The sequence below is a fragment of the Asterias rubens genome, chromosome 12 (genome assembly GCF_902459465.1).
Source record: "Asterias rubens chromosome 12, eAstRub1.3, whole genome shotgun sequence".
Classification (NCBI taxonomy): domain Eukaryota; kingdom Metazoa; phylum Echinodermata; class Asteroidea; order Forcipulatida; family Asteriidae; genus Asterias; species Asterias rubens.
Window position 1 is genome coordinate 2,160,708 of NC_047073.1, and position 25,845 is coordinate 2,186,552.

Genomic DNA, 25,845 nt, shown 5'->3' on the forward strand with positions numbered 1-25,845 from the left:
TGTCTGATTAACAATAACTGTTTTCTCCTGCGGCACCACGGATTAAAACTGAACTGAAAAATTTCCATTTAGTTTAGCCTTGGGGGTTGTGGGGGGGGGGGGGGGGGGTTGCATTTATCTTACTTCACTTTTAAGCATTCCCTACCTGGGGGCTAGTCATCTCGCCCCTAGCAAGCTCGCCAACAAAGCCGCCCCCTAACCGGCTTGCCCCGGGACTTTACAAAGTCGCCCCCTGACAATGTATTCACAAGAGATAAAATAAATGTATGAGAAACAGAACAAATAGCATAACACATCTTGATGTTTATTATCTTGTACGGTACTGAAATTTTCTTACAGATTAATTTGACATTACAAGACGGCTTTCACATGTACTTTTTGGATTAAAGGGTTTTAAATCCTTTTTTAATATCAAGTTTTCATCCATGACATGAAACCCTGCTCACTGTGAATGTAATTTAATATTGACCCAATTCACCCGACATCATCATCAAAACAATCTAGGCTGTGTCATTTTGGTGGTCAATAGTGTGTTATAGTGATGTGTGCATTTAAGGCAACGCAGCATTTACACGTAAACTTATTGCCCACCCAAATGATAAGCATGGGACAGTCGCTGCGTGTGACGGACTGCGTGCAAGGGTTCAATACCTGTAGGAGGAAAACAAAAATGGAAAATCAGAGAGCAATGTTTTGAGGACAGTCTCTTAAATACTATCTAAAATGATTTTCGTCTCCTGAGAAAAAAATTATTGTCATTATATTGTTATCCTCTACAAAATTACAGCACCTCAGCATATTTAAAGGGAGACTCTCTACCGTCATTATTATTTTCAAACTGTGTATTAAGTTTAATGTAAATCTGTTACATTGTGTTTTGTGTCCTACAAACAGTACCCTAACCCTTTAATCCGACAAGTGGATAGAGCTGACAACGACTAAACAACTTCAACACCACTCTACCAACAGAGCTTATAACACATACCACATATGACCATGACATGTACAAATGTTCATACAGCTCCACATATAACAATCACTGTAACTTCATTGCAAAAAATCAGAGTGCAGTTTTCACTAGTGAACTTTTCCTTTGACAATAAATATACATATCCCTAAACCAGACATTGGCTTCTATGCCACAACACAACAGCAGCTGATTTCACAAAACGCTAAGATTAATCCTATCTTGAGTTAGGACGAGTTAGTCCTACTTAAGGTTTACATGTTACAGTGTAAGGCCTAAGATTAATCCTAAGTTAGGAAGAGTTTGGTGAAATCGACGGCTGGGCCTAATTTCATAAAGCCTGTAGGCAAAGAAAACTTGCCAAGCACAGAATAGTTGCCTCTTAAAGCAGGGTCAGGTTACTATCTCAAATTATTTTAAGTTTGTACTACTGTGACTGCTGCCCGACTCAATTTTGGCTTAGCAAAGAAATTTGACAAGCAGACTTTCTGCTTAACAGCTTTATGAAATTGGGCCCATGTAATGTTTACAGCTATAACATGCGAGTACATTTTCATAGTTCAAACACAAAAACTTAGTCTAGCTTGCGGCACCTTTCATATTTGAAAATGGGCCCAGAATGATCTCAATTGAGGTAGGTGAAAGTAAATTAGGCTTATTAAATACGAGTGTCGTTGCCTAGCGGTTAAGAACAACGGACTCAAGCTGTGGTGTTTCTGATCAGCTGAGTGGGAGGTAGATTCCCAGTCATGACACTTTGTGTCCTTAAGCAAGACACTTAACCATTGCTTCGTCCTTCCGTTGGGATGTAAAGCCATTGGTCCCATGTGTTGTGTAAAGCACATAAAAGGACCCAGTGCGTTTACCGAAAGAGAAGGGGTTCGCCCTAGTGTTCCTAATTTGATTGGAATGGCAGCATATTGCGCCACAGCACCTTATAAACTATTACATGATGCTATGTATAAGAAGTAGGTCCAATAATTCAAACGTAGTCCCACATACCTTGTAGGAAAATTCCATGTGTTGTGTAAAGCACATAAAAGAACCCAGTGCGTTTACCGAAAGAGAAGGGGTTCGCCCTGGTATTCCTAATTTGATTGGAATGGCAGCATATTGCGCCACAGCACCTTATAAACTATTACATGATGCTATGTATAAGAAGTAGGTCCAATAATTCAAACGTAGTCCAACATACCTTGTCGGAAAATTCTGAACATTAAGCGCTTAGAGGCTGTCCTGCAGTAGGCGCTACACAAGTACGTTATATTATTATTATTGAAATTTATTCCACACCGGCTGCAGAAACTCTAAAAATGTCAATACTCTAAAACATGTTAAAATAACAGTGCCCAATTTCATGGTACTGATTGCTACAAAACTATGTGCTTATGGTGCTCAGTAAAACACGCCATTCTAGTGGCTGTAAACTCACAACTTCGCAGCAAGCAAAGTCATAAAACTGGGCCCCTGATGATAAGCTTCTTGTAGTGTTTTTCGGCAATCTTATTTTGAAGCTTGGTGTTATTATTCAGAGACTTCGGAATGCAAGCTGCAAGTACACCTACCAGGGCCCAAAAGACCCTTCCCATGAAATATGTAAATTGCACGTAGCGCGTGCGCACTAACGTTTTGGTTGGCAAAATGACGGAACATCACGCTGTTTTGTACACGGCTAATGGGTGCGTGACGCAGACGTGACTGCGCGTCGGCTTAGTGCACAACTCTATGGCGTTTGCCAACCAACAGGGTCTGTACGCATGCGTGAATGTAATTAGCATATTTCATGGGAAGGGTCCATTTCATAGAGCTGCTTAAGCACTTACTACTGCTTTAACATTTTCTGCCTGCAAATATAAGCAGGATACCGGTCACATATTATACACGTGGCATGGTAATTTGGCTGGTAACCTTTTTCTGCTAAGCAAAATTTTGTTGTGCTTAGCAGATCTTTGAAATTGGGCCCAGGTACATTTCCATTGTTCAGTTAGACCTGAGCATTCGTGCATTTCAAAGATCAATGAACAAACCTTTTTTTTTTAAGGTCGGCTAAAAAAAGGCTGATCACCAAAAACACTGGCAGGAAGCTTTTTAAAAAGTCGGACAAACACCACACAAGTTAAAAACTGCACAACAGACCCTATTCACACTGGGCAGTGCACATACACACGCGCATCTCCCGTCCACCATTTTTGGTGTCAAAACGAGCAAAAAGGTATGGTACATGTGTGGGGAAGTCCATTCCTTTTGTGCACTTTTTGACACACAAAATGGCGGACAGGAGACATGCGTGTATATTCGCTACGCTTTGTAAATACGGTCTACACACATCTTCCGACTTGGACGCAGAAACAGATTCAATTTTGTTCCTGTGGCGAACCCTTTGAATCTGCACTGATGGTACTCGAGGAATGTGGTGCTAGCTGCCGAGGGTGTCCAAATACTGGGAGAGAAGTAACGGCGGAGGGGTAAAAGAGTCCTGACAATTCTCAACTTTGGTCTGACGTCGTCCGTCACAGTCGTAACCTAGGTAAAGGGGAGGTTAAAAAGTGTGTTTCTGGTGTTGATGTTGAATATTTTCAATAACCAAAGACAGCATCAGCATTCAAAGTAAATTATTTCTGAAAAACAAATTGCCCTGTGATGTTCACTGCCTCAAACTATATGTAGGAAACTAAAAAGTTCTGTCTGCGTGGAGACGACCTGAGATGGGTGTGTAAAGCGATATATAAAATGATGATTATTATTTTATTATTATTATTTAACAAAATGTTTCTGGTGACTATTCTTACTTGTTGAATGCAAGTCCATGTACTGACAGACAGCATGAAGAAGCAGACGATCGAAGCTGCAGTTAATATGCGATATGAAGACCGCCCCAGGATCATCAGTGAACCACGGCACCAGATCATCCTCATGATTCTTCAACATGCCCTGAAAGAAATCAATAAATGCAGTCTGGGACCTAATGCCATGGCTCTTTCTACTGTAGCAAAATCAACACTCTAATAATAATAATATAGGAAACTTATAAAGGCACTGGACACCTTTGTTTTCTGAATTGGTGTATCACAACATATGCATAAAATAACAAATCTGTGAACATTTGGACGCATTTGGTCATCGAAGTTGCAAGAATTTGTGCCATCAGACTCCTGAGAAATGCTACAGACCTGATGTCTTTCTCAAAAACTATACTTCAGAGGGAGTCGTTTCTCACAAGGTTTTATACTATCAAAAGCCCTCCATTGATCAGGACCAAAGAAGTTTTTATGCTAATGTATACATGTATTTGGAGTAACTACCAAATGTGTCCAGTGCCTTTACTCGTAAACTTAAAGGCAGTGGACACTATTGGTAATTACTCAAAATAATTATTAGCATAAAACCTTACTTGGTAACGAGTTATGGGGAGAGGTTGGTAGTATAAAACGTTGTTAGAAACGGCTCCCTCTGAAGTGATGTAGTTTTCGAAAGAAGTATTTTTCCACAAATTTGATTTTGAGACCTCAGATTTAAAATTTGACAGTCTTCAAATCAAGCATCTGAAAGCACACAACTTCGTGTGACAAAGGTGTTTTTTCTTTCATTATTATCTCGCAACTTTGATGACCAATTGAGCTCAAATTTTCCCAAGCTTGTTATTTTATGCATATGTTGAGATACACCAAGTGGGAAGACTGGTCTTTGACAATTACCAATAGTGTCCAGTGTCTCTAAGGGGAAAAGTATCTGTGTTAATAGGAGTTACTGTACCTTAGGAAGATGCTTCCTTCGCAGCATGGTCCGCAGACGAGTACTAATCCTCATGAAGCTTTCCTCTGGGGTATGGGCCGGATGGACTAAAAACCAACAAGCATAAATCACTGGTACTTAACAAGGTACTCAAGACGCCGAGTATGTACAAACTCGTTATTGCAGTGATGAATTCTGAGACACTATTATGTAGCACCTTATAAGGGTTTACAAGGTGCTACGGTAATAAATTTTTGTTTATCATTTTTTTGTATGCAAGTCGCCAGAGACACAAGGCCTGAAGGCCACTTCAAGGTGTGGGCTACAATTATTTTTTTCCAGGAGCCGTTGCCACCATTTCCTGGCGCTGAAACAGGGTTACCCCCTTCACAGTCCATACGGATGTAGGCTTGGGTATCATCCATCAAAAGCCTGGCTGGTAGAGCAGAAAGCACTACCTCCCCAACTCTTTGAAGCAATCATGGTCGTGCAATGTAGATTGTGCAATGTAGATTTTTTTTTCTTCAGCTATGTCACGTTTCTGGAACTCTCTACCACTTAATCTTAGATCTTGTCTTTGTACCACAAAATTCAAATCTCTTCTCAAAATTTATCTAATGCCACAGGTTTTCAAGGACTAATTTTTTTGTGTCTGTTTTTCTTTCGTTTTGTTTTTGTTTTTACTGCGCCTTGAACACCCAGCAGGGTGGATATGTGCGCATTACAAGTCTTTAATATTGTTATTATTATTATTAATTACCTGTCCGTTGATCTTCTGCTTTGTTCACGGGATGTTCTTGAGTTGAAGTGCCATCAGTCTTCTCTACCTCCCTCGTTTCATCCTTCGACTTCTCCTTCAGAGCAACCTTCTGGAGGAAGATTTCTTGCTCTTCCCCAGGACGGTTCATAAAGTCATTCCATATCTGATGATTTGCAATTGGTTTTGTTTTTAGTTCAATATTGGTGCTGTCTGGCTCAGGGAGAGGGTAAGGATAAAAAAAAAGTATACAAATAACACAGGTTTATAAATGTTAAAACTGCATCGGGGATAAAGAATTCATTTTGGTTTGTACCCATATAAACCGATGTCTGTATGTTCAGTATTACCCGAGTTCTGTGAACAAAAATCCCGTAATTTGTATTGCAATTTGCCCCTGATCTGAGAATTTCAGTATATTAGGGCTCTAAAATGTTAAATACATCGCTTCTCTCATCAACGTCCTTAAACCATCTCGCTCAGGTCTTCATTCTATCTCTAACAGTCCCGAAACAGAAAAGATGTAGGGGGATCGAGCATTTGCGGCCGCCGCCCATCGCTTGTGGAACAAGCTTCCCATTTCAGTGAAGACATGTGGGACAGTTAATAGTTTCAAAACCAAACTGAAAACACACCTCATCATGACACGTTATTTGTAATAACTTTTTTCTTGTTAGCGCCTTGAGCACCCCTTGGGTGGGTATGTTTTTTACGCATTATAACTGCGTCATTATTATTAATACGTACCTCAAGGCTGTCACGGTCAGCTAGAAGCTGCTCAAAAACAGACTGGCTTGACTCCACAAAATCAGTAATAGTCACTTCACCAAAATCATTCTCATCCACCAGACTCAGGAGGAAGCATGCTACCGTTTCAAAAGAAATGCCAAGGTGGAATTTAAAATACAGGGAAATAATAGGCTGTCACTGTTAAAAAAATTAAACTGAACTAGCTGGTATGAGCGCAAAGAAACTATGAAACTTGCGAGTACAAAAGTTTGTGAACGCAAATGCTTGCCAGAGCAAAGCCTGTAGCATGGTGAAGCCGGCTATAAAAGCACATCACATTTAAAAGCGCTCATTGGTTAAATTGTATTTCAATTGTTATATTACTGTTAAAACAGACCTTATACCATCTTAGAGGTGACACTATGATAAAGAAATGGAAAACACGCAGCTCAATACGCGCAGCGCACAGGATCAGCCAATGAGCTATGTACCTTCATTTGACCTCTGGCCAAAGTGCTCTACTATAAAAAATGTCGTCATGCGCATAAGGTCTATTATACTGCCAGACTACAGGTAAGGGCTGGGCGACTAGTGGAACTTACTACTCGACTAGTCATTCCTCAAATAGTTGTGACTTTGACACTAGTTTTTTAGTTGTGAATTATGTTTTCATGAATAGTCGTAACTTAAGCAACACAATTTGTTCACCAAGCAGGTAGTTGCGCCTATTTTGTTAGTCAAGGTGGCACAATTACAGAGTAGTAAAAAAAATGGTAGTGGCAACACAACTAAGCAATCAGTTATTTCGCCACTAGTCTCCCAGGCTTACTTCTAGTTACTCACTGTTTTCATAGCGGCGGGTACGCTTCTGACCACCAGTCTTATGACCAGCTGACTTGGGCTGCAGGGTTGGGCAGCAGTGACGGTTCTGTTTGTGCTTTGGTTTCTTGTGTACATCGGGTTTAGTTTCCACAACATCATCGCCCGTCAAAATCAACCTGATCAAAAACAAGGTTTGTTCAATGTAAATAGATCATCGATGGATTGCACAAAGCGCCATCCACCGCCATATTTGATGATAAACGATGGAAAAGTGCATGCGTGATATGCTGCGCACAACTCTCAGCCAATGATAGCTTTTCAGGAGTGCCTTTTCATTGAAGATGGCGGTCAATACCGTCATGTGCAATACATCTACACTGTATGGAGGTGTCTGACTTAGCGGCTACAGCTAGAACCTTCTGTATCATCATGCATTGGAAGTATAGGGCATACACCCTTAGAAACAGTCGTAGCTAAAGCTGTTGTAGCCGGCAACTCAAATGCGGACTAATTTATAATGAGGGAATAAATCGAGGGAATTGCAGCTGTTTTTTGTTTGCATTGTAAAAATCTTCTTTACAATATTGTAAAGAAGATTTTTACCAAGGTATATGTCAGACAGTGCAGTTGCAATGATGTCCTGCTATACTAGGCCTAGGGTTATATGTATGCTTAAAATTTATGTATACTGTACGTCTCTGATCTGTACTGTACATCTATTATTTATCAAACTAAGGCCGTTTCCAAATTAGTGGCTACGGCTGCGGCTATGACCGTTGCCTGGGGTGTTGCTAAGGGCGTCCTATACTTCAATGCATGACGACGCACCGATCCAGCCGTAGCTGTAGCCGCCAATTCAGATACGGCCTAAGTTGTTTTTGGCACCTAATTTATCCAGATACAATTATGTTTTTGGTGACCTGGATGGGTCCGGTAGTGTTCAGATATAATGTTTGGTGGGGTCAGAATCAGACTCATTCAGTAAAATAAATAAGTTAATAAATAAATTGTTCATTAATTTTTTAAGTTCAATCATGTTCAATTCATCACAAACATCAGTCATCACCAACCCACTTCCTTACGTCTGTGTTACAAAATAAAATACCTAATATTTATAATACTAATAATACTATAGTATAATTATAGCTAATACGAAGTCTTCTTGGCCCTGAATTCAACTTTTAATTTGTAGCTAAAACACTTACTGCAGAATAACATTGAGCATCAATTTATTGTGTTTGTTTGGTCCGCCCTTGCACAACCTTACTTATGCAATTCATAACAAAACATTTCTAAAACGCCCTCACCCATCCGACGACAAAATGTACACAAATTCACAAATAATAAAGTCCGTCTTTATACCTCGTTTTCTTTCTCAAATTAGTTGAAACAAACATATAATGAACCTACTTAGATTCCTCAGGCAGAGTGACGTCTTCGTCTTCTTTATTCACACCCATTCTAGCTGATTTTCCCGATTTTCTTGCAAAAACTTCCTTCTGTGATCTAGATGCACCTTTTGCTGTCAAAGCCTTGACATCTGATGACGTCACACTTCCAGGCTCATAAAACGCTAGTCTTGCTTACAAGAGGCAACCAACGTTCAGATCTGTGCACACCGCACATTTGTAATAGAGGGCGCTAAAGCGTCGAGCTCAAAATAACAGAGGGGGTTCAGTGTATAAATTTTGACCAAAATTGTAAATAAATTTTTCAAGATTGATGCTCGGACGTTTTGAAGTTTTGGGGTGTTTTGACTTATTAGGGGGATATCAACAATACAGTCTGAAAGAATAACTCGCATTATTAAATTGAGCCGAGAGGTCGATGAAAAATATCCCTTTTTTACTGTAAAAAGCTGTGAGACTTCTATTCTAAGCATTTTGTCATCATTTGTCATTTTGTCATATTTAGCACGTTGCACTGTATGTGAAATGCTGCAGTGGTGTCAGATGCGCACCGGACACTTTTTCAAAATGCAATCGTGTCCGGGGGCCGCTTTATGCAAAAACCGTTCGGCGGACATGTGCACGACTGTACATGGGCGCGCTTGAGCGAGCGTGCATGCACCATAGATACAGAAAATAAATTCTATTCTGTATCTATGGCATGCACTGAACCTACGTATATGCAGCATGAATATTCACTATTTTATGATTGCAGCGAATTTATCATACATACCCAAACAGCCGAACATTTCCCATGTCATTCATGAAATGCAAGGATGGTTTTGCACGTAGCCGGACACATCTGCATATGCAAATGTGTCCGGGCGGACACAATTGCATTATGCAGCAGCATCCGGGCGATCCCGATTGCATGCATACGATTATTGGAGGGGGGGGGGGGGGGGGGTACAGCCCTAAGGGGCAGAAAAGAGCTGATAGTACTGTCGTTTCTACAAATTTAAATTTTGGAAAACCATCTGTGGACTTTAACACTGGGAATATTTCCGCCATGACTGATAAACAATACGGTGTTTCTCAGCAGTACGACCCAGATGTGTCGCATCCGTGACCTTGTGGACACGGTAAACGTAATCCCACGTGAAGTTCTTGGAAGTTGGCACACCCCCTTCCCGGTTCAGGGACGGGGTGGGGGTGGGGGGGGGGCGGTATTTGGCGGTAACTAATTCTATTTGGTTATTTTGTGAATGTTTATGGGTTTTTTCTTCTTAATATCAAACTAGTGATTAATCTAGCTTAGAACAAGAGCACGAACAAAAACAACAACAACGCCAGCAAGAACAAACAACAACAACAACCGTACTTTGACCCTGTTTCTGTTTACCCCCATGGGTACAGCCGCGTTCTTAGTAAGCGACCTTGATCCCTGATTAATGTACCCTCAAGGGCCTACGTGCAGAATGATATGTAACCATGTTATACCAATGTGCTGGTTTTCAGGGGACTTCCCAGCTAACCAAAAAACGTTGCGAGAACGTTGTTACAACGTTACTTTTTTGTTGTGGCAACGTTGATGTGTAATGTTGTGGCAACGAATTTGTGTGGACTCTCCTTGATGTTGTGACAACGTTGTCTCTAACGTTGTGAGCCAACGTCCATACCACATCCAAAATTAACTTTCTGACAACGTCACAATATGTTGTTAACTAACGTTCCTACAACGTCTCAATGTTGTAAGTTAACGTTCCAGCAACGTCTTAAAAAAACGTTGCGAGAACGTTGTTGCATCTGTACATTTTCTGTTGTTGCAACGTTGATGTGTAACGTTGTGGTAACGAATTTGTGTGGACTCTTCTTGATGTTGTGACAACGTTGTCTCTAACGTTGTAAGCCAACGTCCATACCACATCCAAAATTAACCTTCTGACAACCTCCCAATTATGTTGTTAACTTACGTTGCTACAACGTCTCAATGTTATAAATAAACGTTCCAGCATCGTCCCAATATGTGCAAAATTAACGTTCCTGCAACCTCCCAAAATGTTCGAAATGTTCAATGCAGTCTTTACTGCAGTAAAACTACACTGTTACTGTAGTTTCAGCATTATTTTACCTCAAAATAACCCGTTGCTACCACATAATTACTAGTTTTATTGCAGTTTCAATGCAGTCTTTACAAATTTGTGCAGTTGACGGTTGTACGATTATAATTAGTACAAAATATAATGAGAGAGAAAGCAGTGTAAATAAATACATGCAGCACCTTTTTTTGCAATACCACAGGACAGGATTAATCTCTTTTTGAAATAATTATCTTGAGCAAGACGTAGCCCTAACACCGCGCCATGCTTCATTGCCAGCCTTCTGTTGATGGTGATGTTGATTGAGTTGTCTTTATCAGAGAAGCACAAGATCTATAAAAGAAAAAAATTGGAAAATATGTGTCAGAAATAATGAAACATTTGTAGAAAATTTCAATGGTTTAAGTTTGCACAGCTCTCCAGTCCGTAAAGTCAAGATGAGGCAAAAAGGTTTTGAATATCCATTATTACTCTCCTCTCCTCTAAGTACTTCATACTGTCATGATTAATATGAACATGACAATTAATGTTGAATTTTTTGTTATATATAATTTGGGTTTAAATGTCGGACCCAAGGCAAGTCAAACCCATTGTCGTTTTCTTTTTCTACATAAGAAAACAAGTAAAGCAGGGCCAACAAAAATAACTAAGGATAAAATTTATAAACACAAACAAAATTGAAACATACCATAGAGTTTTTTTTAAAACAAAATTAAATAAAAGTTAGTTAACCTCACTGCAGTGCTTTCTGAATTATAATGTACGGGGTAGACCCAGACAGAGTATCAAGTATGTATGAATCTTTAACCATGGAGGTTAACCTTTCCCTCATCATAGATTTCCATTCCAAGTCCAACCAAACCAAAGCAAGTAAAGTAGACTATTTACAAAAAAATTATATCTATACAACCATTAGGCTAGAAAAAAACAGTTCTCCTGACTTCCTTGCCAAGTTCCCCAGCGGAAGTTTCAGTAAAAAATAAGCTATTTATTTACAATTTACAAGGAAGTGGATTGAAGAAGAACATTCTAAAAGAAAATCTTTAAGTTTCAAACACGTACGTACGTTACTTACCAAACAAAAATGATCACCCACATCATCACGGCGACGGTACCTGACGGACGTCGACTCTCTCTTGCTCTTAATTTTCACTGTAAAATTCACATCTAATCAGCCCCACACGGTCAGCCTTTATTCACTGGAAATACCTCCAAAATGTACAATAATCATACGCCAAAACATACAACAATGAACATCATCATCACAGAAATTAGAATCCGTTGGTCCGCCGGCCGTTAGAAACGGTTTGAAACTGGCTCTGAGTGATAGATAGACGGAGCTCCACATGTTGTGCATAACATAGCTGTTCAGTTTACATGCGCGAAGTCTGGGTGCCGACCGTTTTACACACAACTATCATATAGCGCCCTCTATTGATGGAAAAATGTCCAGTCATTATTTTTCGAAGCTACCAAAGAATTGGGAACTAGCTCCTGGGGGGGGGGGGGGGGGGCAGGGGTTGTGGATGGGAAGTATTAAATGTGGGATTCTACTTTTGAAAAGTTTTAATTTTTTTAAATGTTCACAATAGAAACTAAGTTCCATAGAATATAGACAACCTGAAACAGACCCATAATAGAAAGCTTATTTTTTTTTTTAGAATTCTATAAAATGGAGAAGTTGGGATTCTTCTTTTGAACAGTTTTGTTGTTTGTTTATGGATATATTTATAAAAGAAACTAAGTCTAAGTTCTATAGAATATTAGACAACCTGAAATGGGACTCTTTTGAAAATAAAAGTTTTTATACTAGAATTTAGATCCATAGAAAACTAGAATTCTACAGGCGGCGAAGGAAACTGATTTCTATAGACAATAACCTTAAACATTCTATAGAAAAGTGGGGACGCCAATTTTTAAATAAACTTTTCTACATGACTACAATATGTACTGACAACATCCATCTTCTGAAAACATTCTAAGTGCGACAATGATACTTTCGTATTACCATAGCTTATAGTTTCATGCACAAAAAACAATTGTTTTACTACAAGGATACTGCAGAATTGCTGCTGTTATCATTGCAGTAAAGTTAAAGTGAATCTACAGTAAACCATGGTTAGAAATACTACAGTATTACTTCTATAATACTGCAGATTCACTATAGTTTGACTAGGGTTTTGATGCAGTTTTTACTGCAGTAAATTTAAAGTATTATCAAACAAACTACTATTGTTTACTACAAGGATACTGCGGTATTACTGCAATTTCTATTGCAGTAAAGTTAAAGTGAATCTACAGTAAAATAAGAGTAGAAATGCTTTAGTATTACTTCTAAAACACTGCAGATTCACTTTAGTTTGACTTGGGGTTTGATGCAGTTTTTACTGCAGTAAATTTAAAGTATTATCAAACAAACTACCATTGTTTTACTACAAGGATACTGCAGTATTACTGCAGTTTTTATTGCAGTAAAGTTAAAGTGAATCTAAAGTAAACTAAGAGTAGAGACACTATAGTATTACTTCTAAAATACTGCAGATTCACTATAGTTTGACTTGGGTTTGGATGCAGTTTTTACTGCAGTAAATTTGTAGTATTATCAAAAAAATTACCATTGTTTCACTACAAGGATACTGCAGTATTACTGTAGTTTTTATTGCAGTAAAATTAAAGTGAATTTACAGTAAACTAAGAGTAGAAATACTACAGTATTACTTCTTAAATACTGCAGATTCACTATAGTTTGACTTGGGTTTGAATGCAGTTTTTACTGCAGTAAATTTGTTGAATTTTAGCATCTTGTCACTGTGCTCTCAAAACCCAGTGAGTATGTATAGCTTTTTGCTTGTAAAATGTTAATGCAACATGGGATTTGCACAAAATTTAGTTTGAGATGTCCCATCAGCTACCTAAACTTAGGGTTAAAAGCATTTTTCAATCCAAAAAACAAGAACAAAATTACCCGCCAAAACGTTGAATTTTAGCATCTTGTCACTGTGCTCTCAAAACTCAGTAAGTATGTATAACTTTTGGCTTGACGAAACATCAACCTCAGGCAACGTTTCTATTAGAAAAACGTCTGGACGATGTTATAAACAGGGAACAAAATATTGTATCATTGTTGCAACGTGTATAAGTTACAATCTAACATGAAATTGAAACTGCAACTTCAGGCAATGTTGCAACAAAACCGTGGCAGCAACGTTCCAAAACAACGTCCAACTGATACGTTGTTGCAACGTTGTATATACGTCAGTATGTAACATGATGAAAGTGCAACCTTTAGGCAACCTTGAGGCAAAACCTTCTCGCAATGTTGCGATACAACGTCACCATTAAACGTTGTTGCAACATTTTATATAGGTTACTCAGTAACGTGACGACAATGCAACCTTCACGCAACGTTTCTAAAACAACGTCTGGGTGATGTTATTGGAACAGAAAATTGTAGCATTGTTGCAACGTTGCAATGTTGCGACAAATCGTGGAAGCAACGTTCGTAAACAATGTCCAATATTGATACATTGTTGCAATGTTGTATTTACGTAAGCGCAACCTTCAGGCAATGTTTCTATGAGAAACGTGCGGCGATGTTTAGGGAACAGACAAAACGCGACAAAACGTGGAAGCAACGTTCCACAGCAATGTCCGAATAAAACGATGTTGCAACGTTGTATATACGTCAGCATGTAACATGACGAAAGCGCAACCTTCTAGCAACATTGCGGCCAAACCTTCTGGCAATGTTTCGACACAACGTCACCATTTAACGTTGTCACAACATTGTATGAACGTTTCTAGTAACATGACGAAACCACAACCTTCAGGCAACGTTTCTAAGAAACGTCCAGGCGATGTTTAGGGAACAGACAATTGTGACATTGCTGCAACGTTTGGTATAAGTGAGAATGTAACATGACGAAACTGCAACCTTCATGCAATGTTAAACATGGAAGCAACGTTCCAAGCAATGTCCGAATAAAACGCTGTTGCAACGTTGTATATACGTCAGCATGTAACATGACAAAAGCGCAACCTTCTAGCAACATTGCGGCCAAACCTTCTGGCAATGTTTTGACACAACGTCACCATTTAACGTTGTCACAACAATGTATGAACGTTTCTAGTAACATGATGAAACCACAACCTTCAGGCAACGTTTCTAAGAAACGTGCGGGCGATGTTTAGGGAACAGACAATATTGTAACATTGTTGCAACGTTTGGTATAGGTGAGAATGTAACATGACGAAACTGCAACCTTCATGCAACGTTGCGACAATACGTGGAAGCAACGTTCCAAAGCAATGTCCGAATAAAACGCTGTTGCAACGTTGTATATACGTCAGCATGTAACATGACGAAAGCGCAACCTTCTAGCAACATTGCGGCCAAACCTTCTGGCAATGTTTCGACACAACGTCACCATTTAACGTTTTCACAACAATGTATGAACGTTTCTAGTAACATGACGAAACCACAACCTTCAGGCAACGTTTCGAAGAAACGTGCGGGAGATGTTTAGGGAACAGACAATTGTAACGTTGTTGCAACGTTTGGTATAAGTTATAATGTAACATGACGAAACTGCAACCTTCATGCAACGTTGCGACAAAACGTGGAAGCAATGTTCCAAAGCAATGTACAACTAAAACGTTGTTGCAACGTTGTATATACGTCAGCATGTAACATGACGAAAGCGCAACCTTCCAGCAACATTGCGGCAGAACTTTCTAGCAATGTTGCGATACAACGTCACCATTTAACGTTGTTGCAACATTGTGTGAACGTTACTAGGTAACATGACGAAACCGCAACCTGCAGGCAACGCTGCAGTAAGGTCGTGTGTTAGCTGGGTTGTAAGTCCGGGAGCCCAGCAGGGTTTAATGAAATATCTAGTGCAAAGGTTTGAGATGTGGGATATTATGCAGGATCTCTATGGACCAACCCATCAGGCGACCGGTATAGAAGAGAAAGTGTAGATGTAGAATGTACGAAAGGCGAGTACATTAGTCACGAATCTACACTTTATACGCCCCCCCCCCCCCCCCCCAAACGTGGATAGCCAATGGAGAGACACGTGACAGGATGTGATTTCTGTGTTTTTGAACACTCTGGGGAGAGTTTTGTATCCCCCATGGATGGACATAATGGGTAATGGGGGCACTATAACAGCTCTTAATGATCAAGACTACCTCATTTTGAGATTTTATGAGCATTACGAGCTGCACCTGCCAAAAAAAAGTTATTAAGACACACAATTTTAGTTTCAAGCCTTTGTTACAGTTTATTGTATCTTTTTTTGTTAACTTTTTTAAAGTATTTTTTTCTTAAATTTTTCTTTTGGTACAGCTGGATTATTTTAGTACTTAATTATTTAGGGTTTAGTTTTGAGATTTTGGTTAATTTTCCCTCATCAATATTTTCCTTTGTTTATAATAGATTAATGGTTTGTTCTTAGTGTGTCCTGATCAAGGGGCGCGGCCTTCAACTATTGAAACCTTTTTCTGATCCTTGCAAATTTACTGGATATTTTTTGAGATTCTATACTTTTGAGTAAAGTGTTAAATAAACATTTATAGGCACTGGACACTATCATGTAATTGCTCAAAACAATGGAGAGCTGTTGATAGTAAAACAACATTGTGAGGAACCAATTACAGCTCCCTCTCTGGACGTAGTTTTTAAGGAAGTAATTTCTCAATAAAATATTTGAATTGAAATTTTAGATCTCAGCTGAGGTCTCAAAAGTCAAGACAGAATCTAAGAAAATTTCAGGCCGTTATCTTTTCTCGTGAGTCTGAAGGCTCACAAATTCGTGCGACAATTGGTACTTGTATTTTCTTCCATTATTCTCTCGCAACTTCGATGACTTTTAAGTTCAATGTTGATATACACCAAACGCCGGGGAGAATGGCGTTTGACAGTTACCAAAGGTGTACGTGTCTGTAAATGTGATCCCAGTGCTTGTTTCAATATTGTAGATAGTATACCATAAAACAAACCTGTCCAAATTGCAGTTAAAAAGGTAGTATCTCTCTAAATGTAAAGGAGTGAAAAACCACTCTTTAAAAGCCATGGGGGACAGCTCTTTTTTCGAGTGGTCTTCCACTCTTTTAGATTGAAGTTTCCATCTTTTTGAGTGATTTTGCACTGTGTCCTGGAGTGAAACCCCTGTAAAAGAATGGAATAAGTTAAATAACTACCACTCTTTTTAGAGAACCATTTGAGGAGGGACAGCACGAACTGTAAAGAGTGGTGTTTACATGGAGAATATGGTAGTAGCCTATTTGCCGAAAATCTGGAGCTGGTTATTTTCTTCCATGCGTTGTCCACGCAGGAAGAATAATTTAATTGTCATTTTCCATCCGTCTTGAAAGTTGAACCCGGATGTACATGTACGTCTTCAAGGACCTATACGAGTTTCCGAGAAATCGTCCGTTCATCCGGGAGACCCCAGGTCACTTGCTGCGGGTCAAACAGCTGTTTGGTAATCACTCACTGTTAAAATAACCTAGCGGGATGCCGCGCGCTAGATGAGGAGGATTCTAGTAAACAAATGTTGTAAAAGGTAATGTGGGGGCAAGGGAGGTATTCTTACAGGTAATAATCATTTCGTAGGATTGGATTAGAAATTGTATTTATAATCGGTGTGGAAATTTGTCATTAATGTTGTATTTTGATAAAAAATAACTGTTGAGCGTGCACAACTTAGTTGTGAAACGTCGCGACGCGTCGCCTCTCCTCCTCACCTTCTCTCTTGCGTTCTCCAACTAAAGGAATTGGTGTTTGTTTCTGGAATTGAGCTTTAATATTGGGGATGGGTATACTTGGCAATGATGGTACTTGGCATGATTGTTTCGTTATATTTTAGTGTTGATCGAGCGGGCCAACGCATTATCCGTAATGTGGATTATGTTTCGCCTCTTTTACGCATAGTTTTAATTCAATCGGCTTTTGTCATTGTGTCAATTTTATCCACTGCACTGAGTATTTCCCAGCTATGACTGTAAGGGTTATAATGCTTAGTCGACCAAAAATATAGCACGTACACTGCTCCAATGACACACTTATTTTATTGTGTTGAGCACATTTGGTATAATTCAGTTAAACTTGGCAAAATGTACATCCTGAGTCCCGCCCAAACTGCTTTCATTATTATTACGAACTTTGTGAAACATTTGCCTTGTTATTTTGAGGGTCTGTACGTCCAGTTTGGTTAATTTATATGGAGATGGGCCAATCGGACAATGTATAACACGCTGAATGTGGAATCAGCAGTGGTATTTGGTTCCCTTAGCAACAAATCCATAGTCACCGATAGCCACGGATTTGAGTGGTCTAAGTCTGGTCTCCCCCTCAACAATTATCACCGCTGCTAATAAATAGCAAAGGAGAAATCCGACTAAAAAGGCTTGTATGAAAGACACAACCGTGTTGGATTCCACAAGGATGCCATGCCACTGGACCTTCTAATTGTCAATCCAAGATGGCGCGGGTTACGCTTTTAATAGTATAGATGTCAATAAAACTTTAGGTATGAACTATTAAACCTACATCAGCTTTAGCATTTTGAGAGACATTTCAGTTTCGAGGTAATGTAATTATGTAAAATGATATAAGTTTTAAAGCCCGAAGTTTTAATCTTAGGGAAGCGTTACTGTAAGTAACCCTTCTCAGATTGTATTCCAGTTAAGAATTATCTGCGTGGACTCATTCATTCATTGTCAGCGATACCTCAATATAACGCAAGCACCTTTTATGTAATTTTATCACGTGGGTTAAGTGTATCTATGTCATGGAAAATAAAAAGGTTTCAAAAATCAAGTTGCATTTAAAGGCTCTTGACACCTTTGGTAATTTGTCAAAGACCAATATTCTCACTTGGTGTATCCCAACTATGCATACAAAAACAAACCTGTGAAAATTTGGGATCAATTGGTCATCGAAGTTGCAAGAGAATATAAAGTGAAAGAAAAAAAACACAATGCATTTCTAATAAAACACTTATGAAAACACAGCTGATATTTGTGTGAGGCGGACCTTTTTCTCAAAAACTACTTCAGAGGGAGCCGCTCTTACAATGTTTTATACAGCTCAACAGCTCCCCATTTGCTTGTTACCTAGTAAGTTTTTTATGCTACCAATTACTTTGAGAATGTCGAGTGTCCATGGATTTCATATATCGAGTTTCTCCATGAGTAGCCTTATTTTTTTTTAAATATCTTCTAGGACCATGCAGGTAGAATAAGTAGAAATCGACCTCGAACCGTGACGTCACCCAGATGGCGTGAGAATAAATGAGCGTGGACCTACTTATCAGGACAGCAAATTAACATGAACACTTGTTGAGTTACAAGGTCACGTTTGACAATACAACCATATTTGAGAATCTTGGATTTTAAGTGGTGTTGTTAAATACTTCAGCAAGCCAATCGACCCCAGGTGTTTATGAGGCACTTACGCTGCCGTTTCACTCATTGAATAAAAAACACAAAGTAAAAGAATAGTTAGACCATAGAGGAAGGACAGAGCAAGGACCTGGTTAGACCATAGAGCAAGGAAGAGATGGTTAGACATTTAATAAGTTGCAAATGTTTGCCTGGATTGTGATCTGGTTGGTCAATTATTATATTATACTCTGTTGAGCTGTATAAAACATTGTAAGAATGGCTCCCTCTGAAGTAATTTTTGAGAAAAAGGTCATTTCGCACACAAATATCGGCTCGGCTGCAGCCTGAATTGTTTTATTAGAGATGCATTGTGTTTTTTTCTTTCACTACTCTCTCGCAACTTCGATGACCAGGAGTTGAAACCAACGGTTCTTTTCAGAACCACCCCAACTCATTAGAGATAGTCATTACATAGTCAAACCTTTCTATTATATGTATACTCGTAACTAGTTGCTAAGTTCACACTGTGGTGTGAAAACTACTAGGCAGAACTGCTGATGAGTAGGAGGGTAATACAGATTTTCATTCTGAAAATTGATCAATAATAAAGGCCATCTGTTTTGTTTGTTTGTACTTCGGATTTTGGATTACAAAAACATCTATATACTTCTAGATGCTTCTAGGAAAGTACGTGTGGGTATTCTAAGACCATTGTCCCATTACAGTGCGCCATTTGTTATTCTAGGTCACCAATGTGCGATAAGAGACCCCAAGGTTTGGGTGGGTCAGTGTTGACAGTACGTGTGGCCTTGCACGAGGGGCTTCTGCTTGAGCAGCCTTGACCCGCGGCGTATCCTGGTTTGACGTCACTACTCGTTTAGCCAATCAGATTGCAGAATGAATTTGGCTTGAAGGTATTTAAGTCGTCGCCGAAGCTGAGGAAACCAACTTCCACATCAGAGAGAGAAACAGAGACCACCTGGTTACCGAAGAACATCTCCAACAGGTAAACTTTCTTCACTTTTAGACTTTTGTTTCGTATCTCACTGTTTAATTCTTTTTAAGGTTTGATTTTCGTTTAGAATTTGTCTTATAAAATTATGCAGCGCAAAGTTTGTTATTGAAATTGAAACTTATAACACACTGTCACTGTGATTAAATGTTTTGTTTGCCTCCCCTAGCTGGGTATATTACGAATAGCTATAGTTTAAATTCAGAAAACTTTGGTTAAATTTGACTACCAATATTATTCCTCCATGTTTACACGAATACATTCTCCTTCATCGAGAATAATTAACATATTAATTCAGTTTATTGGGTTGGCTGGTTGTGTGTTTAGTTAGTGTTAAAATATTGTTGTTGTAATTGTTGTTGTTGTTAGTGCTGTTGTTGGTGTAGTTGTTGTTGTTGTTGTTACTGTTCACCAGTTTGCTTGTCATTTCTATTTTCTTTGTAGAACTGAAGATGAAGGCTGCATTATTTGTGATTTGCTGTATGCTGGCTGTGGAATCAATTCGAGGTCAGTTCAATTAAGACCCCACTTATTTTATCTTATTATCACTGATTCAATGTTCATTGTTTCCAGTATGTGTCCCACGTACACTTTATCTTCACCCGGCTCTAACATGACCTCAAATATCACTGCATCTGAACGCACACTTCAGTTCAATTCAATTCATTTCACATTTCTTTCCACAAAACTTTTCCACAATATTCCAGAACTACATTGTAATGCATGTATATATAAAAAAGACAGAACAAAAAGAACAAACTGGAAGCGCGTGGAGGCAAGGCCCAAAATAAGCCAGGTAGCTTGTAGCTTGTATAGCGGCTTGCCTTACATAACAAAAGACATACACTAAAGGTATGATGCTTAGGACAATCATGGGACAATGCAAAGACGAAACAAACAAACAAACAAACAAACAAACAAACAAACAAACAAACTATTGCTATGTGAGTTGCTTTATCAGGATGTCCTATACCTCAACGCACTATGACGCGAAATTCTAGCCGTAGCGTAGCTGTACCCGCTTATTGTTTGGTAAATATGGGTTGGAGTTGAAGAGCGAGCCGACAAAAAACACGCATGGAAGTTTAATATAAAGTGTAAACATGTCATAATGAAATGGTTAACATTAATTTGTTGTTACTACTAATACAGGTCACTATTGGTCAGCTTGGTATGATCGCGATAATCCTTCGGGTTCCGGAGACTGGGAGACCCTGCGTGATCAAAAGGTAATTGTTTCTATAAATAGCCATAATTGTTATGACATCACATTTTCAAACTGCGCCCTCTCTGAGGCAAAAAGGACTAGGCAGCTCATTGGACGATGTTATTGATGCGTAAAAGTATGCGTATACCAGATGTTTTAGCCAAATCAACATTCTCTGCAAACTTTTCTATTAAATAGAATACCTCCCATGATTAGTTGTTTTGTTTTCAGCCAAATTAACACAGTGTTTAAATGTTTTTGATTTGCATTTATGGCTTTCCATAGTTTTCCAACCTGGGTTAGCAAAAACTCGGGCAAAAGGTCTATACTTCTCATCAATTCGATACTGGGTGAAGGCACACCCTTACAGACACTGGACACTATTGGTAAATGTCAAAGAACAGTCTTCTCACTTGGTGTATCTCAACATATGCATACAATAACAAACCAGTGAAAATTTGAGCTCAATTGGTCGTCGAAGTTGCGAGATAATAATGAAAGAAAAAACACCCTTGTCACATGAAGTTGTGTGCTTTCAGATGCTTGATTTCGAGACCTCAAACTCTAAACTTGAGGTTTCGAAATCAAATTCGTGTAAAATAACTTCTTTCTCGAAAACTACATTTCTTCAGAGGGAGCCGTTTATCACAATGTTTGATACTATCGACCTCTCCCCATTACTCGTTACCAAGTAAGTTTTTTATGCTAATAATTATTTTGAGTAATTACCAATAGTGCCCACTGCCTTTAAAGTAACAGTGAACAGGTTCATAATTCATATCTGTGTTGTTCATACAGTGATATAAGATCATGTTCAAGTTGAGTTTCTAAAATTCCTTGCTCGTTTTTCTTTCTAGAAAATAGGCTATGTCTGTGGTGGTTGTAAACCAATCGGCGCACAATGTAGGGTGAAGGGGACATCGAGCGTGTTTACGCGTTGGACTGGATCGGCACCTGACACCCTCTCCGTTAAGTGCTTACCGACGGTGGGCCTGGTATGCAAAAACGCTGACCAACCATCAGGCGGCTACTGTAGTGACTACGAGATCAGATATCAGTGTCCATCTACAGGTAAATGTTTATTATTAATGTTACACAATGTACAACATCGCCTATTTAGGCAAGCTCAGCGTTACTACCTTTGCCAATGCTAATTGCCATAACATGCGCTCTTAGTATGTACCGTGTATGTACACAATATATATCATGTACGACACAGTAAGTCCCAAGGTATCGATAATTATTGTTTACGTACACGATTATTGTGTACAAACATGATAATTATCGTGTACATAATTATTGTGTACGTACATGATAATTACATGTGTACGTTATTGTGTACGTACATAATAATTATCTTATACGTACACAATAAGAGCGGGATTTTGTTTATTCATGTGTCGGCAGTACGCAGCGGCACTACGCATCGGTACTAGGGGGGTTTTATGTGTAGATTTTTAACTATGCAAGATTAGACCAGCCCGAACCTGTCAGACTGTGCAAGTGTGTGTAAAACGCATACCCAGATGAGCCAAATAAGTTGAACTAAGTGAGGGTAATAATTTCGATTATATTTGTGTCCCCTCTTGATTTTAGCCTCTACCTGGACGGCATTTAAAGACAGAGATAATCCTTCTGCATCCGGAGACTGGGAAAACGTAGGGGCGTTTAGGGTGAGCATTATGCACTAATTAGCTGCACAAAGTCAGACAGTAACTCGGCTAATGTCCACAACGACAAGTTCATTATAAATGACCTCCATGAATTTGTTTGTTTGTTTATTTGTGTGTTTGTGTGTTTGTGTGTCTGTTTGTATGATCTTCCCGTCAAGGGAACTCGGCAAATTCCCACAGGGGAATATAAACAACAAGCTGGTAACAACCAATCTCTCTCATACCAGGGAATCAATGTGTGGTCAAGAGGTTTTCAACTAGTGATTGGTTTAAACCCACCGAGGCATGGTTCTTGATAATTTACCTCGACGAGTAAAAGGTTCAAACACCCCACGTGACGCGCTCTCCAACAATAGGAATAGCGAAACTGTCTTAGGTATCTATGAATATTGGTTTAACGTATATATAAATTGTACAAATCAAGAACCTGTGATTCCGTTACTAGACGACTACGCTTATTCTAGTCAATGTGAAATCAGCGGCCAGCCTGGTGATTCGAACCCCATATATTGTGATTACAAGTGCGGTCTGACCACTTGACTACGGTTTTTAATTTGTTTTTGCAGAATCGAGATGGCGACAATATTTGCAATGGTAATCGCCCAATGTGTACCCAGTGTCGTGACGTGTCAAACCAAAACAACTATTACACAACTGGGGACGCTTTCAATGCTGGTTACGATTGCAACTGGGAGAACGGTCTAGTTTGTACCACAGAGGTCAACAACAAAGTATGCAAGGATTACGACGTCAGGTTCAAATGCCCAAACATAGGTAAGTGCAAGTTTACCATTCAGTTTATAAATAATCTGAAACCCCTCAAAAGTAAATACTTAAATGCACTGGTCCACTATTGGTAATTGCTCAAAATAATTGTTAGCATAAAACCTTACTTGGTAACGAGAAACGGAGAGCTGTTGATAGTATAAAACATTGTGAGAAACAGCTCCCTCTGAAGTCACGAAGTTGTTGAGAAAGAAGTAATTTCTCACCAAAATATTTGAATTGAATTCGAGAGCTCAGCTGAGGGTCCGAATTCAAGCATCTGAAAGCACACAACTTCTGCGACAAGGGTGTTTTTTCTTTATTCTCTCGCAACTTCGACGACCAATTGAGCTCAAATTTTCACAGGTTTGTTATATATGCATATGTTGAGATACACCAAGTGACAAGAATGGTCTGTGGAAATTACCAAAGGTGTCCATTGCCTCTTCTAGCTTATTTTTGTACAAAGTATACAATAATAACCCGTTTCCTCACAATCATGACGTGCATTTTAAGGCATTTTATACCTTTGTTTTTGTAACCGTTCGATTGTTATAATCCCATATAAATGTAGTTATAACATAACATAACTTCATTTCAAAAGGTGCATGGTTGCGAATTTTTTTTTTTTTTTGGGGGGGGGGATAAATATTTTTTTCATAACCGCAGTCCTTCGAGGTGAAAGTTTTTTTGTTTTCAAAATGCATTATACTATCCAATGCTGCTGTACTTATTACCACGCAAGTTTGTATTGCTATTAATTTTCAGAGTCATTACCAAACATATACATACCCTTCAACTCATTTTGTTTCACCATCTATCACATTACTAGGTGACTGTCGCGGATGCGCACGATGGACTTCCTGGCTTAACCGAGACTATCCGTCTGGCAGTGGTGACTGGGAGCATGTTGCAACCACTGGACACAACCCTGTAAGTATCAAGGAGTAAGGTTTTTTGAAGGTAGATATCAACTTGCTTAAAGGAAGACGTTGCCTTGGATCGGACGAGTTGGTTTATTAAAAAGCGTTTGTAACCATTTTTTATAAAATGCATATGGTTGGAAAGATGTTTTAAAAGTATAATACAATGATCCACACAAGTTTGCTTCGAAATTGCGTGGTTTTCCTTTTACTGTGCGAACTAACACGGTCGGCCATTTATGGCAGTCAAAAATTTGACTCCCAAAAATGGCCGACCGTGTTAGTCGACGGGGTAAAAGGAAAACCGTGCAATTTCGAGGCATGTTTGTGTGGATCATTGTATTCTACTTTCACAACATCTTTCTACCCATATGCATTTTATAAAAAACGGTTTCAAACGCTTTTTAAAGACCAACTTGACCGATCCAAGGCAACGTGTTCCTTTAAAGACACTTAAAGGCATTGGACACCTTTGGTAATATTGTCAAAGACCAGTCTTCTCACTTGGTGTATCCCATATGCATAAAATAACAAACCTGCGAAAAGTTGAACTCAATTGGTCGTCAAAGTTGCGAGAGAATAATGGAAGAAAAGTTTTATTAATAAAAAAAAAATGATTCACTCCCAGCCGGGTCATTTATCTCTGTATTGTAGTGTCACTTTCTGGCAATTATTGTAGTTTAGTTCAATGTTCACCTTCAGTTTTTGTTTGCTTTGATCAACTTGCAATATGACTAAAGAAATTTCGCGACAGTTTGACTTTGCTCTTCTAGAGATAATCGGTCCTGTCATGGTCTCTTACTTTGTCGAATTATTTGATTCTTCCCCACAGTGTTCCAGTAAAGAGCCAATTGACGTCCAATGCCGCGTCCGCGGAACCAATCAGAATTGGAGTGATGCCGGACAAGAGATCAAAACCAAATGTACCCCATCCGAAGGATTCGTCTGCTTAAATGCTGACCAACCTAGAGGGTCATCATGCTTGAACTACGAGCTTCGCTTCCTGTGTCCTTAGTGTGCTTCTGAGCCGTTAGTTCGACCCCATGGTTTACACACTGACCAAAGAGAAGGCACTTGCAAATGTGTGGGGGTTAGGTCAGTTGGTAAAGGTACTGGGTCGATTTCACAAAGAGTTAGGACTAGTCCTAACGTAGGACTAGTCCTAGGAGATATACAAATCGCATGGATAGTCCTAAGTTAGGACGAGTAACTAGTCCTAACTCGGGATAAGACTAGTCCTATATATCTCTTTGTGAAATCCACCCCTGGACACGTGTGGTAACAAAACTCAGAATACAGCATAACAAACTTTCTTGGTAACGAGTCACGGAAAGCTGTTGATAGTAAACATTGTGAGAAACAACACCCTCTGAAGTA

At 39.1% G+C, this 25,845-nt stretch overlaps 2 protein-coding genes across 2 annotated transcripts; one reads left to right on the plus strand and one right to left on the minus strand.

Moving 5' to 3' along the window:
- Positions 1 to 2,904: 2,904 nt before the first annotated feature.
- On the minus strand, positions 2,905 to 8,537 carry LOC117297832 (R3H domain-containing protein 4-like). The gene is made up of 7 exons (XM_033780985.1): positions 8,418 to 8,537; positions 7,029 to 7,183; positions 6,204 to 6,322; positions 5,460 to 5,622; positions 4,721 to 4,806; positions 3,757 to 3,898; positions 2,905 to 3,490 (listed from the first exon to the last, which is right to left on the minus strand). Exons 1-7 carry the CDS (start codon positions 8,465 to 8,467, stop codon positions 3,384 to 3,386), a joined length of 822 nt encoding a protein of 273 aa, XP_033636876.1. The 5' UTR covers positions 8,468 to 8,537; the 3' UTR covers positions 2,905 to 3,383.
- Positions 8,538 to 19,789: 11,252 nt separating this feature from the next.
- Positions 19,790 to 25,656, plus strand: LOC117297794 (mucin-5AC-like). The gene is made up of 8 exons (XM_033780941.1): positions 19,790 to 19,894; positions 20,345 to 20,407; positions 21,053 to 21,129; positions 21,965 to 22,178; positions 22,704 to 22,780; positions 23,347 to 23,554; positions 24,378 to 24,478; positions 25,301 to 25,656. Exons 2-8 carry the CDS (start codon positions 20,353 to 20,355, stop codon positions 25,481 to 25,483), a joined length of 915 nt encoding a protein of 304 aa, XP_033636832.1. The 5' UTR covers positions 19,790 to 19,894; positions 20,345 to 20,352; the 3' UTR covers positions 25,484 to 25,656.
- The last annotated feature ends 189 nt before the right edge of the window (positions 25,657 to 25,845 follow it).

Bases quoted from the DNA above. Each gene is read 5' to 3' on its own strand.
- LOC117297832 (XM_033780985.1), bottom strand. From the start codon at position 8,467: ATGGGTGTGAATAAAGAAGACGAAGACGTCACTCTGCCTGAGGAATCT. The intron at 7,184-8,417 runs GTAGGTTCATTA...GTTTTTGATCAG, and splicing joins ACTCTGCCTGAGGAATCTAA to GTTGATTTTGACGGGCGATG. The intron at 6,323-7,028 runs GTGAGTAACTAG...TTGAAACGGTAG, and splicing joins TACCCGCCGCTATGAAAACA to CATGCTTCCTCCTGAGTCTG.
- LOC117297794 (XM_033780941.1), top strand. From the start codon at position 20,353: ATGAAGGCTGCATTATTTGTGATTTGCTGTATGCTGGCTGTGGAATCA. The intron at 20,408-21,052 runs GTCAGTTCAATT...CTACTAATACAG, and splicing joins GGCTGTGGAATCAATTCGAG to GTCACTATTGGTCAGCTTGG. The intron at 24,479-25,300 runs GTAAGTATCAAG...TCTTCCCCACAG, and splicing joins CAACCACTGGACACAACCCT to TGTTCCAGTAAAGAGCCAAT.